The sequence below is a fragment of the Alligator sinensis genome, unplaced genomic scaffold (genome assembly GCF_000455745.1).
Source record: "Alligator sinensis unplaced genomic scaffold, ASM45574v1 scaffold1102_1, whole genome shotgun sequence".
Lineage (NCBI taxonomy): Eukaryota > Metazoa > Chordata > Crocodylia > Alligatoridae > Alligator > Alligator sinensis.
In genome coordinates, this window is record NW_005842342.1 from 964,050 (window position 1) to 979,370 (window position 15,321).

The 15,321-nt window shown below is 43.9% G+C and overlaps 1 protein-coding gene across 1 annotated transcript in view; it reads left to right on the top strand.

Moving 5' to 3' along the window:
• Positions 1 to 15,321, top strand: part of ARFGEF1 (ADP ribosylation factor guanine nucleotide exchange factor 1) — a 104,667-nt gene that overhangs the window by 14,355 nt on the left and 74,991 nt on the right. The window contains exons 3-5 of the mRNA XM_025210221.1: positions 315 to 471; positions 1,426 to 1,572; positions 13,068 to 13,247. Of these exons, the coding sequence (XP_025066006.1) occupies positions 315 to 471; positions 1,426 to 1,572; positions 13,068 to 13,247 (484 nt within the window). The remainder of the gene's footprint in view (positions 1 to 314; positions 472 to 1,425; positions 1,573 to 13,067; positions 13,248 to 15,321) is intronic.

The window sequence follows — 15,321 nt, forward strand, 5'->3', positions numbered from 1 at the left end:
CCGGTCCCCCGATTTGGTATGCTCTATTTGCATTCGGAAGAAACACATTTGTCTCCAAGCCAGCAAGAGCAACTGGAGATTTACTGTTGCAGTCAGTTAACATGCCTGATGCAAAAAACAAAAATACCCTTTCCAGGTCAGACTGATCTCTACATATATGTTGAAATCATTAATAAAGTTATAACTGCTTTTGGAAAGTTACTTTCTTGTTGTGATTCTGGCAGTAGTAAAATCACAAGAAAATGAATATTGCGATAAAGAAATCTTCTATCTGGACACTTAAAACAGTCTAATAGTCAAATTATTCTCTTTAGTCCCCCTCATGGAGAAGCAAAGCCTGGTTCAAGCACTCTTCCACCTGTGAAATCAAAGACAAGCTTTATTGAAGCTGACAAGTACTTCTTGCCATTCGAATTGGCATGCCAGTCTAAGTGCCCCAGGATTGTTAGTACATCTCTCGATTGTTTACAGGTTTGTATGGAATTAAACTTCTAACTGTACAATAAAACCTTGTTTGGTTTGGAGGGGTGGGGACAGGTAAATATAAATAAGGCAGAATGTTGTTTTTTTTTTTCTCTTCCCACTACTGTATATCCCATGGTTCCCCAAATCAAATTGAATATGATTCGTCAGAGACAGGAGGAAAGGGTATGCAAGTATATAATTGATAACTAAAACTAGTTAATTCTACACTAACAATAACATTAGTCCCAGTCTTCAACCTTGTATATTAATGTGCATATATAGAAGCCTAAACGTATTACAGAGTTAAAGACTACCAGAGAAGTATAGTTTTATACTCTAAGCAGACTAAAATATTTAAAGTTTGAGGCTTATAGTCCCAAAAAGTGAAGTGTTTTTTGTTCTGTTCCCCGCCCCCCTGCCCCCAATTCTTTCCAGCATGCAATGCAGATTAAATTTGGTCCTGTAATGTATTTTCAGAACAATGGCAGAATTTTTTTCTGTAATCGGGCCACCCAGGAAAAAGGACTATGAACTCTGAACCCAGTGCATGTACTTACTTACGTCCATAGGCACATCCATATCTTGCCAGTTGACTGGCTTGGCTGCTTATCTACTCTATATTTTTAAAGTAAACTTTTTGTGAAGTTTTTTTTTTTTTCATATACCATATGTAAAATGGTAACTATCTGTATATCTTCTGAGTCACTCTCAGACTCCTGCTTAAAATTTTGTGAACTGTTTTTATTTGAATTGAACTTCATGGTAGGTGGTGCAGTTTGATAAAAATGGTACTCCTAAAGGCCCTTAAAATGAAATTTAGTGGGATTTTAGATATGTTGTAGTGGTCTCATTATCCTGTCTAATTGCAGTTGTGCCATAACGGATTCTATATATTCAGCTATGTGCTTTTGGTTTTTAAGCTTGCTTTATTTATCACTTTTTTTTTTCTTTTTCCTCCAGAAACTTATAGCATATGGGCACTTGACTGGAAATGCTCCAGACAGTACAGCTCCAGGCAAAAAATTAATTGATAGAATTATTGAGACAATATGTGGCTGTTTTCAAGGTCCTCAAACAGATGAAGGGGTTCAGCTACAAATAATAAAGGTAATCTGTGATCAAACAGCTTCAAATGAATATGTAATGACTAGAAATTGTGTGCGCTCTTGAAGATTGAAAACATTTATTTGGAAAGAGCATGTTAGTTTTTACCTTCTTTACATACCAGCCAAGTTCTCTTTTCTAAGGTGTTTCTATTTGTAGCATGCTGGAACTCTGTCTGTTTTCCCTTTCCCACCCACTGTCTCCTGAGAGGAGTCATAATTATGATGTGAAAAGCCTTGTACGCAGAAATCTGGGTGGAATTTCACTCAGTCTGTCAGCAGAGCTTTCTAATTCTATGAAGGAATTGTTTCAAGTGACATGGCACTTGCTCCCAATGGGGTCTTTTTATAATTAAGGATTAATCGGATATAAATATGCATAATTATCATTAAGGTCAGCGACCAGTTCTTACTGTGGTAGTTTTGGCCTGTTATGTCATTGACCTGTGCTTGCAGGAGATCTTGGTTTTTTTTCTTTTCAAGGCTGATATGAGCCTTCAATGCACTTTCCATAAAGAGAGGTTTTCAGGGGGTCTCAGTTTTTTTTCTCATCACAGTAATATTCCAAAAGATACTACTGATAGTGGTATTGAAAGAGGTCATCATAACATGTTGCTCTGATAATAGGCTTGATATGTTGTGATTTAAGAACAGTAACTAAGGGGACAAAAGAATAAGTAATGTATTGTATAGAAGTTAACTAATAGTTGTTTCATGCATAAGTATCTGCTAGTGTCGACATTGCTTACAGGGTCAGAACAGCTCATTCTGCCATAATGGGGAGAGCTTTTTTTCCCCCCCTGTTCCCTTTCAATATTTTCTACCTTGGTTTTTTTTTGAGGGGGGGGGGGGGGGGGGGGGGGGGGGGCCAGCCATTGACGGGGCTGAGAGAGCAGGTGGGGGATGGGGCCTGTTTGATTCAGACATTTGGCCAATTCAGTGGTGGCCAAATCTCCCAATTACATTTGGCTGAATTGATTCAGGACAGTGATTTGAATCACTGAATCAAATCACTGTCCCCCGAATCGGCCAAATCTCAATCCAAAGCAAATACTAGTGGTTGGGTTTTTTTTTAGACTTCTCTGGTTGGACTGTTTCAGGTTCTCTCTTCTCCTTGGATAAAAACATGATGATTTTCTATTGCTACTTTTAACTTGGATTATTAGTTTAATTTTTTTTAGTAATTGGAACCTGTTGACATTCTTCATATGGTAGTGTGAAGCTGTTCCCTTTTTGTTCTGGATTTTTCTTTCTCCTTCAGTGAGTGTTTATCAGTTACCTACGCATCAGTCTTGTTTTACTAGGGGTAAGGAGGAATTCAAGATTTATCTGAGACATTCATCACATAGGCAGGCACGCATGCACATATTCACACATACCCCTCCTCCCCCACCGTCTCGCTCCGTCTCTTCTCCCTCCAGAAACCCCCACCTTTATCAGAATCTAATGAAGAGAGTTGGAACTGGACAAAAGATGGATGTATAGGTTGATGTGATATTTTTCATCTCTGCTGGGTGTGTTATTTTGTGTATTGGGTAGTAGGGGGTGCACTGTTTTTGTTGTTGTTGTTGTTTTGTTTTTTAAGATTTTCTTGGCCGATACCAATAGCCAATTATTAAATAGCCATGTCAGCCGATATCAATCCTATAGCCAATATTTAATATATTTAGTGCCATTTCTAAGCATGGGGATGCTGATACAGGAGACATGGCAGCACTTTAGAGTGGCTCTTCCCCCCTCCTTCCTCCCTCCCTGGTCCTGTTCCTTAGAGGCGGTGGAGTGCTGCTGTGATGGCGGGGATGGAGTGGGGGCAAGGCCAGCAATGCTGACCTTGGGAGGGAGTTTATTTAATGTGTGAAAGTAAATGTTAGAAGAGCCTAAAAGGAAATTGGTGCGGAGTTCATAAGTAAATATAAGAAGACGAAATTAAGAACTGATCCCTGAAGACTTCTACACTCTTTTTCTCTCCTCAGTTCTATTTTTGCATAATCTCTAAAACAAAAAATGCATTGTTTTAGTAACAACTAAATAGCAGCTGGAAGTCCTAGATACAGAGCTAAGTACTGTACAAACTCAAGAAAAGGCCAATTTGTGACTTAAATAGCTTATAACCTTTCTGACAAGAGACATCAGATAGGACAAGAGAACATTTAATATTGGGTTAGCATGATAGGCTGCAGGTTAGACTGCTTAATCCTTGTCATGGATTTTTTTGTTGTTGTTGGCACTGGGGTAAAGGAAAGTTTAAAGACGGGTAATGAGGTAACTGTGCAGTTTGTGTAGAGTTTTTTTTCAAGCATATACAGGACAATGGAAGTATGTTTGAAATAATAAAAAGTGACTTGGGGAGGCTGGCATCATGGCCTTAGAAGTAGGGGTAGATAAGTGGAAATTGAAGGTAAGTGCCTCGTTTGACATGATAAACAAAACAAAGTCAAGTGAGTGATACAAGGAAGTAGTGACACTAGGAAAACAGTTTTTGCAGCAGCATTCTGAGTGAGTAGGAGCTGGGCACAATTGCCTGTGACAAGTGAAGAAAAAAAGCTCTTGTAATAATTGAGACATGACAGTAGAGCCTGTACAACAATTTGTCTGTAGAGGTTCAGTAAACACTTAAATTATTTCCAAAATCTAAGATTCCAGACATAACTTATGTGGGATGAATCAAAGGGAAATCCAAATTAAGGATGGACAGGCAAGATGGCAGTATTATCCGTAGTATTCAAAGGGAGATGTAAGAAGCAGGATGTATAATCTGGAGGTATTTTTTCGATCTATTTTTTATTTATTTTTTTCCAGCTCTTTAAGTTAACCGCTAGATATCCACAAATACAGGCAGTCATTAACTTACAACATTTTGAGTTAAAAACGTTTTGCACTTACAGCACTTACAAATTGATGCCTTGTTTCAACTTTGACGTCAGTTTCGACTTTACAATGCTTGATCCAGTGCAACGCCACTCCAGCGAACAAGTTGGCTGTGTTGCTCATCTCCCTGGAGAATATCTGTCCAAACTTCCTTGGACACTTTCTTTAAGAAAGCAGCCAAGACTCCAGAAAAACTTACAGCCAAGACTCCTGAGAAGACTCCAGCCAAGAACCCTTCAAAAAGTCCAACCAAGATCCCTTCAGAAAGTCCAGCAGTCACCTCAAAGTAGTCCTTCCAAATCAATATGATTGCTACTTACAATATGAATACATTAATGCAGCTATATTACTCATCTATAATTGATCAAGTACAAAATTCTGGGGTATTTTTGGTGAAAATAGGGTATTGGGCCTTGGTTCAGGAACCAATGTTTCTTATGAGAAAATTGGTTCCGAGTTGCAATGTTTTGACTTAAGACAGGGTTTTCAGGAACCAATTGTTTCATAATTCTGAGAACTGCCTGTATGAGTCATAATCTTAGTTCAGGCAGCACATCTGAATTTAGAGAAATGATCTAAGAGGAATCTACCTAGAGATGATAGTTGAATGTCTGCTTGCAAATGAGATTACTTGGATGTATATAGAGCAGAGGTCACCAACCAGTCTGGATCGTGGAGTCTCTGACAGTTTCTCTCAGTCTGGGGGAGCTGAGTACCCACACGAGATGCAGAGCTACAGCTGCTTCCGGAGTGGTGCGATGCCATGTGCGTCCTACTGCTGGGCTGAGCCACACCTCCTGTGCCAGGGCCGGGCCAGAGGAGTGGGATGATCCCCTGCCATGTCCCCTGCTGCTAAGTGAGTGGGGCCCTGGCTGGGCCTAGTGGTGGGAGGATTGGAGCCTGCTACCAGGCAGGCAGGGGGCTCAGCTCAGCCCTGCAGCAAGACACACATGGCATTACACCACTCCTGGGGCAGCTATAGCAGGGCTTGGGGTGCAAAGCCCAGCACACAGTGGCAGCCGCCTCTGCCCCACACACAGATTGAGGGGGCATGTGCCCCCTGGTCCTTTGCCAGGGTATGTGCAGTGGTGGTGCCGATGACAGGTCCTGGTTCTCATGGGGGACTTCAGTCACTCTGACATCTGCTGGGAGTGCAATACAGCAGTGCACAGGCAATCCGGGAAGTTTCTGTAGGCTGTTGGGGACAACTTTCTGGTGCAAGTGTTGGAGAGCTTAGGTAGGAGCCATGTTCTCCTTGGCCTGCTGCTCTCAAACGGACGAATTGGTGGGGAATGCAGAAGTGGATGTGGCACCTTAGGCAGGTGTGACCACAAGATGATTGAGTTCAGGATTCTGAGGAAAGGAGGGAAGAAAAGCAATAAATTTAAGACCCCAAGCCTCTGAAAAGCAGACTTTGACTCACTCAGAGAACTGATGGGCAGGATCCTCTGGGAGGCCAGTCTTGGAGTCCAGGAGATCTGGTTGCATTTTAAAGAAGTTTTGCCAAGGGTGCAGAAACAAACCATCCCGATGCTCAGGAAGATGAGCAAGTGTGGCAGAAGACCAGCTTGTCTTAGCAGGGATCTATTTGGTGAGCTAAAACACAAAAAGTAAGCTAAAGAAGTAGAAATTTGGACAAACAACTAGGGAGGAATTTAAGAGTATAGCTCAGGCATGCAGGGATGAAATCAGGAAGGCCAAAGTGCAATTGGAGGTGCAGCTATCAAGGGACACGAAAGGTAAAAAGTAGGGGTGCACCAATTAAAGATTTTTTGGGGGGCCAACTAATTGACCAGCCATATCGGCCAATATTGATCCAATTGCCAATATGCAGCCCGGCAGCGTGGAAAGTGGCATCCAGCTGGTAAGACTGTTGAGAGGGAAGGGGTTGGGGGAGGGACAGATTGAGGCCCCCCACAGTGAGGGAGGAAGTGGGGCTAAGGCAGGGACAGGCACTGCATGGCCAGGGCAGGGTATGGGACAGAGTTGTGGATGGCTCAGCAGGTGGGGGAGAGTGGCTCCTGCAGCTGTGTACACCCCTGCGTGAGGTATGGGAGGCATGTGCCCCTCAGATCTGTGCATGGGGTAAGGGCAGGCTGCCTGCTCAGAATTGGGGGCTACGTCAGCCTCTTCCCAGCAGGTGGACTAGGCCAGAACTGCACTTGAGGCAGCTGGCAGTGGTGGTAGGAGAAGGGGCTATGGGAGGGGAGCTAAAGCCACCCCAAAATTCACTGTAGCCCCCCTTCCAGGAAGAGCCCAGGGCCCCCCTGGCCCCAAGCATGTAGTGGGCAGCCTGCTCTCACTCTGCACAGATATCTGAGGGGCATGTGCCCTCATTGCCTCTCCCAAGGTGCACGCAGCAACGGGAGCTGCCGTTCCCCCACTCAACTCTCACATTCCCCCCTGGACAAGCTGCCTGCAGCTCTGTCCTGTGCCCCGCCCTGCCCCAGCTGCCGGGCTGCAGTCCTGGCAGTGTGCATGCACGTGACATTTATCAGCCCCTTTATTGGCCACATCAGCCAAAAAAAGATGGTTGCTGGTAATGTCAATTTTTTCCTTTGATTGGTGCTGATACAATATGGACCAATGTATCAGTGCACCTCTAGTAAGAAGACAAGGTTCCTTGGGTGAATTTGATATCTTTTATTAGACCAACCCAAATGGTTGGAGAATAGTTATTAAGCAAGCTTTCGGGTTCAAAAACCCTTCGTCAGGCTAAGGAAGCTTCAGCCTGACGAAGGGTTTTTGAACCCGAAAGCTTGCTTAATAACTATTCTCCAACCATTTGGGTTGGTCTAATAAAAGATATCAAATTCACCCAAGGAACCTTGTCTGCCTATGTCCTTAGACCAACACGGCTACAACCTAAACCCCTACCTCTAGTAAGGGGTTTCTTCAAGTATGTCAGCAACAAGAAGATCAGGGAAAGTGCAGATCCCTTACTGAATGGGGGAGGCAACCTAGTGATGGAGGATGTAGAAAAATTTGAAGTACTCAATGCCTTTTTTACCTCAGTCTTTACAGACAAGGTCAGCTCCTAGACTGCTGCACCTGGCAGCACATTTTGGAGAGTAGATGAGCAGCCAACACTGTCAAAAGAACAGGTTAGGGATTACTTAGAAAAGCTGAATATGTACAAGTCCATGGGGCTGGACACAATGCACCCAGGGGTGCTGAGGGAGTTGGCTGATGCAATTGCAGAGCTGCTGACCATTATCTTTTGAAAACTCATGGCGATTGGGTGAGGTCCTGGATGATTGGAAAAAGGCAAATATAGGGCCCATCTTTAAGAAGGGGTGAATCTAGGGAACTACAGACCAGTCAGCCTCACCTCAGATCCCAGAAAAATCACAGAGCAGGTCCTCAAGAAATCCATTTCTGAGCACATAGAGACAGTGCTGACCCTAGGGGCCCCAGGGCATATTAGACTGTGCGGGGGGAGGGAGAGGGGGAAGGCGAGCCAGCGGTGCATGGAGCCAGTGGCACATGGAGTGGTGGCGCCCTCGGCACGTGCTTGTACAGTACTGTCCACGGGGGACCCCAAAGCACGGGGCCTGGGGCATACCACCCCCCTGCAAGGGACAGCTCTGCTTGGAGGAGAAGGTGGTGATCAGGAACAGTCAGCATGGATTTACAGAGGGCAAGTCATGCCTGACTAAACTGATTGCCTTTATATGAGTTGACTGGCTCTGTGGATGCAGGGACAACAGGGGACATGATTTTAGCAAGGCTTTTGCTGCAGTCTTCCACAGCATTCTTGCAAACAAGCTAAGGAAGTATGGGTTGGATGAATGGACTGTAACATGGATAGAAAGCTGACTGGATGGTCAGGCTCTAGGGGTAGCAATCAATGTCTAATTGGCAGCCAGTATCAAGTGGAGTGCTCCAGGGGTGGTCCTGGAGCCAGTTTTGTTCACCATCTTCATCAACAGCCTGGAAGATGACATGGAGTGCACCCTCAGCAAGTTTGCAGATGACACCAACCTGGGGGGGAGTAGTAGATACTCTGGAGAGTAGGGCTAGGATTCAGAGAGCATGTCTACATGTGCATTAATGTGCTCTAATTACTGTGCATTAAATTTAATACCAGTAATAATGTGCACTAAACTTAGTGTGGTAATTGGCGCTACTGCACAATAGCACCAGTGCACATCCTTTAAGTGACACTAATGCACAGTAGACTAATTTTACTGCGCCTTAGCATATTAGCACGGCTTTTGCTATGACATTCTAATGCACAGTACAATTAGTCTACTGCACGTTGTATCTCATAGATGTGCACAGAGAGAGCTAGACAAATTGGAGGATTTGACCAAAATAATTCTTATGAGGTTCAATAAGGACAAGTGTGAAGTCCTGCACTTTTGGATGGAACAGTCCCATGCACCAGGAACAGGCTGGGGACTGACTGGCTAATCAGTAGCTCTACAAAAAAGGACCTGGAGGTTACAGTGGACAATAACCTGAATGTGACCTATAGTAGGAGTAATTGGGAAGTGATTCTTCTCCTCTATTTGGCACTGGTGAGGTCACATCTGGAGTACTATGTTCAGTTTTGGGCTCCCTACTATGGAAAGGATGTGCACAAATTGGAGAGAGCTCCTCAGAGGCAATTAAAATAGTTAGGGGGCTGGGGCACATGATTTTTCAGGAGAGGCTGAGGGAACTGGGCTTACTTAGTCTAGAGAAGGGAAGGCTGAGGAAGGATTTAATAGCAGCCTTCAACTTGGAAAGGTTGTTCCAAAGAGGATAGAGCTAGACTGTTCTCAGTGGTGGCAGATGACAGAACAAGAAGCAATACTCTCAGGTTGCAGCAAGGGAAGTTTAGGTTTGATTATTAGGAAAAACCACATTCTAACTAGGCCCTGGAACAGGTTACCCAGAGAGGTTGTGGAATCTCCGTCCTTGGAGGTTTTTAGGACCTGTCTAGACAAAGCCTTGTGTGGAATTGTGTTGTGGATGGTTCCACTTTGAGTAGGTGGTTGGACTGGATGACCTCCTGAAGTACCTTCCAGCCCTAATTTTCTATTGTTCTGTGATCGTGAAAATTTAACTTGTAGCCAACATTTTTACAGTTTAATTCTGTGACTAACTTTAACACTGTGTTAAAGAAGTCCTGTGTTGTCTCGCCTTCCCAAAATATTGAGTGATGCTAGAATACATTTGAAAACCAAAAATAACAATTTAAGGTTCACAAGCATGCTACCTTTTTACTTTGCCCCTTAGAACTGGCAGTAGTCACTTGGAATTTTTCTTGCATTTCAGCTACATTTACTGTATTAAGTATAGATTGTAGCTGTGATCATGATTTAAAGAGGTCTGCAGCTTTTTGAAGAACATGGCATTACTGCATTGTGGTGTGAGATCTTTGTCATTTCCCTACCATGCTGGAGGAGGGAGAAGTATATAGGTATTTTAAGAGATCCAGTAGGCCTCATTTTAGCACTGAATCTTGTGACTTATGTCACTAGCAGTGCACTGAAGTTGTGTTGCCATGAGGATTGTTAGTCCTGGGAGATAATTAGATTGGTCTCATTTAGGGTAAAGGGAAAGCATGGTTATTTTAAGTCATGTGGTCAAGAGCAGAAAGGTTGTAAAATTCTACAAGTGTGTATGTTGGGGGGACTTTCCTCCTTGCAGAGTAAGGTAAATATTTGAATGTAAAACATATTGGTACCTTTTTTTTTAAAGCGAATTGAAACATCAGTATTTCCTTTGCAAGGCATTAAACTCTGTCACATGTTCCATTTCCTGAATGAGGTATATAGACTGTAAATAAAAAAGAATGCATGTGTGGGGTACAGGTATATTGGAAGCATACACTAATGTGTTGCTTGATATTTGGTATCCTTTACACACATTGCAGACAGCTGACTGGAGGATTGCCTGTTTTCTTGGTTACCTAGGTAGCTTGTAAACCAAAGGTATCAAACCCATCCAGCCCTGCCATCTGGATGAGGAGTGTAGGCCAGTCCATGGGCTGAATTGAGCCCATAGACCAGTTCTACATGCTAGAGCCAGAGCCAGCGTGTCCCCCAGACTGGCTCTCCGTGCAGCGTATGAGCTGGCTGGCTGCATTTGCATATGTGCTGGCCCTGTGCTGCATATAGTGCCAGAGCCAGACCAGCGCTGCATTCTGGATTTTGTAGGACTGATCCGGACTGGCTCCAGATCCAGCATGTCAGGCCTGGCCACCATGACCACATGTAGTGCATGTCCTAGACCAGCCCTATGCGTTGCATGTGGCACGCAGAACCAGGACCAGCATGTAGTGTGTATGGCTCTTGGTACCAGTCCAAGACCCACAGGCCACTGGAGGCCAGACGATAAGACCGTGAATTTTGTCTGGCCTGCAAGCCATACCTTTGACACCCCTGTTGTGAACCAAGCCAGTCCCCTGACTCAGTGTGACCTTTCACTTTAGCCAGTTCTATTCAGCCATCCTGTTGCCCCCCTTGCTTTTCACCTGCTTCTTCTATTTTTTTTCACCCATCCACCTCACCCACATGGGTAGTATGCAACTTAATCTTCTTTGTTCTAAGGTCCAGAGGCTTTTCAGCTTTCTTCAGCTTGAGGTATACCCCAGATCTCAGCTCAGTGAGGAAGGAAAAGAGTTTCAAAACTTTTCCTACTGGGACAGCGTCACTGCAGACCCAATGAATGGACAAAATTATAGTACTGACAGCCTTCTTCCCTCTAATCGTCCTTGTTCCCTTGTTACTGAATCTTATGTCCCACTTCCTCCACTCTTCATTCAGATCCTATTGCTCCCTCGTGATCTATTCCAGAAGAGGTTTTCATCATTCCCAATCCCTTACTACAGCCCTAAGCCTCTCTTAAATTATACACGTGGATTTCATTATTTCATTCTAAATTAGCTTTCACCTTCAATATTTTCTGTGCTCGTGTTTCCCAAAAATACTTTCTTCTCTGCACTAGAGACCTATTATAGTAAAATTGCTTCCAGTCTTTCACAGAGATCTTCCAGGAGTCATGTTTGAACCTCTTTTGTCTTGGTGTAGTTCAAGTTCAGTGGCCACAATATAAACCCTTGAGTCACTTTAGATAATGTGAAAACTGCCTGACTGAAAGCTGTCATGGCTAGCTGGATATTCATATCATAATCCTTTTTGCATGGAGGTCTTTGGTACATGACTATTCAGATAGCATTCTTCTGTTTTTAATAATGCGTTTCAATATTGCTTTTCCAAAGTGGCAAGTTATTGCTGTGCATTAGCTGGGATAAGTATCTAACTAATACTGAAGGAATGATCAGTCATAGTTTGAACCCAAGATCTGTGCAGAAAATATAGTTGATAGGTTCTGTGAACCTTATGAAATTATATTTGGGGTAGAGGCCGTGTCTTATGAACACATGCTTAAATGACCCAATTTTAGATGCCTAGCCCTATCCCATATTCCTATAATTACAAAGCAATTACAGCATAAATCATAATCGTAGCACATTACAAAGCAATCTGATTTAAGTATGTGGATTTTAGAGTACCTGCAATAGACCTTTGTGCTGAAAGGGCTTCGCAACTATAGCAGAAATGACAGTAGTAATTGGGATTATAACTACAACTCAGGCCTTGCCTTCCCAACTTTAGATAAGTTCCTGGCTTCAGGAAGAGAACTAAAATCTGGTTTAATATTTGAAGATGGGCAGGGAATAGGGATGCTTCCTGAAGTAGGAGCCTTTTGTGTATGTTTATTGTATGCACTGTAACATCAAAATGCCCTGTGAAAGTCTTTATAGCTCTGTCTAAAAATTTCAGTTCTTCCTTTTTACATGGTCATACATAATTTGTACAGTGTTCCATTAAGCAAATAAAGGTGTTAGGGAAAAATTTCCCGATTTTAATGTTCCTGTTTGAAATTTTATAAGGTAACTTTAATGAGGAAATATACTTTGTGAATGCATCGAGTTCTCTACCTCTGTACAAAGGAAAGAAAATAAGTTATTATTTATCAACACAAAATAGAAACAAGTTATAGTTGTGTGTGTGTGTGTGTGTGTGTGTCCCCTTTTTTTAATCGGGTCCCCACTGCATCACTGTCTCCTCTACCTTGTGGGACACACCCAATCACTCACTTCCCTGTAACTCTGTCTGGGAGAGTGCAGGACTCCAGACATGCATCTCTCATCAGTGTTTTATAGGTTGCTTAGGTGTCCTGTTAGTCAGGCTGCTGAGTGTTGAGAACCAATTCTTGGTGCCAACGTTTTCCCCTTTTTAAAATATAGAGAAGTATAGGCACTTAATTAGTGAATTTTGCTCTCAGAACCAGGTACCTAACTTTTAGATGAAGGGAATGTTCAGCATCTCGTGTCTAAATATCTTTATGAATTTTGCTCTCAATCTTTGCTGTAGTTTTTCACTTGTAGAATAATTATAGAAAAATTCTGTAACTCATAAAATAGTCTTCATAAATGTTTTAATGACTAGGAGGTGCTCAAAAACTGGTGAGTACCAGAGAAAAGTCAAAGTAAACAATAAAGGTGTAAAAGATGAAAGCTTATGATGTATTGCATACCATGCACAGAGGTATACATAATGTTTAAATAATGTGTTACTTCTGCTTTTAAGAAAGAAAAGATGTTTCTAACATAATATTTTTCTCTCTCTCTAGGCTTTACTTACTGCAGTAACATCTCAACACATAGAAATTCATGAAGGAACAGTTCTACAGGCTGTAAGAACATGTTACAATATTTATCTAGCAAGCAAAAATCTCATAAATCAGACTACAGCCAAGGCCACCCTCACACAAATGTTGAATGTTATATTTGCACGTATGGAAAACCAAGCTGTGAGTATCTTAATACTGCATATGTATAAAAGAAGATCTGAAGTAATTTTTCAGTTTATTCTTGTTTAGTCATTAGCATTACTGTCTTGCATAGCATTTGGAATCTGACTCTCTTTTCACCTGATGATGAAATAACTATTTAAAATAAGCTTTGTTTTTTGCATGCTTTAGTACAAGGCTGTCTAGCTTCTAAGCAGCCAGGGGTTGAATGTCCCCTGGGCCATATCAGCAGGTCCACACCAGGGCAAGCCATAAGCCCTCAGGCATATGTATGAGAGTTCCGCACCTACTGTACGATGGGCAGGTGTCCTTCCCTCCTCTCCATCTCTGCCCCCGCATCCCACTGGATCATGCCCATAGTCCCAGGCTCATCCTCTGCTCCCTGGGCCACACCACACTACTGCACCACCCTGCCCTGCCCACAGGGGCAGGCAGCAAAAGCCAGAGAAAGGAGATGGAGTCAGGAGATTCTGGCTGCTGTTGCAACTGTAACAGTGAAGGGCGTGGCAGGCAGGCAGGCGCCCAGGGGCTCCAACCTTAGCTTGTGAGCCTCTAGTTGCACAGCCCTACTTTAGTATATGAATTAGATGATCTTTTAAAAACTGCTGCAGAAATATTACTCATCCAATCTTAGGGAAACTCAGTCCATGCTGAACATCTATTTTTGGGGTTTGCAGTGCAGGAAATCACAGACCATGAAGTCTGTGCACATGGTCTGTCACCGACCATGGTTTTGAAGTCTGTACAGCTTTCCTTCCCTTTATGCTGTACATGCATTCCTGGAAAACGGTGCATAATTTGAATTCACATAAAGGGAACCCACTCCACAGTGTAACAAATAGGGATACATTCCAAGACCTCGACTGTTCTGACCCCCAGACCCATTTCTACCAGTTTTTTACAAGACAGTTTTGGTGTTCACCAACAGCAGACAGGCTGCTGCTGCTGTGCTCTGCACTTTGCGCCCAGCTGCAGCTGTCCTGGGAGCAGCACACCTGGGCTGCGCCATGCCACCTGCCCGCCTGGCAGCGGGACGCACATGATGTCACACCACTTCCAGGGCAGCTGCAGAAGCATAGGCACCAGCTGCCCTGAGTGGTGGGCTTCCACCACACCAATCACATAAGAATGAATTTACCTCGCATATAATGAATTTTTGGTATAAAAAGGGTCATCGCATAAGAATGAATTCACACATACAGAACCTGCGTAAAGCGAGAGAAACCTGTACTTCAAACCTCTGTCTTGGGAAGGAGCGCTGAAAACTATTGAAAACAGGCTGGGCAAGATTCCAGGGACTGGGACAAGCTAGGAAAGGGGATGTGGGGGCTAGCAGGCAGAATAGGAGCAATGTTTGACAAGGAGAGGGCAAATGGAGATGGAGCATAGTCTTGGGTAAAACGTGAACTCTGACAGAAAGCCTGGAAGTGGGAAGCTGGAAATGGATTAATAGTCTGTAGGAGGAGTGAGGGCAGAAGACAGAGGACTGCAGAAAAGGACACAGAAGTAAGAGGGTACATTCTACAGCAGGGTTAGCAACATTATGGCTCAGATCCTGCCTGTGAAGTATTGAGGGTGTGCAGGGAGCTGGAAGCTAGCTGTGCCTGCACCACTACTGCTCCTCACAACCCCTTCCCCCTCTCCCTTCTTCAAGGTGCTTCTAGCTGGAGGGGGCTGGGCTGGGCTGGGGATGAGGTAGGGTGGGGTGGGATGGGGAGGAGAGGGTAGAGGTAGGCAGAAGTGGAAGCAGCTTCCATTTTCCTATCCCCAGTACCGTTCTCCTCTCCTCCTGTTCTCTGCTGGAAACTATACTCCCATCCTAGCTAGGGAGCAGGGAGTCTGGGAGAAGCAGTGGCAATGCAAGCTCAGCTCTCAGCTGGCAGGGCCAGGGAACTGGAAGCTGCTTACACATTGCTGTCTGCCATATGCCTCCCCCTGGTGCTGCTTCTTTCTAGCTGGAAGCTGTGCTTACAACACAGCTGGAAAGAGGGGGGTTGGGAGAAGCAGCAGTGGCGCAGAGTGCTGGCTCTGGTGGGGGCAGGAGGAAAGCTCCTTCTCCGCCCCATGCGCCCCC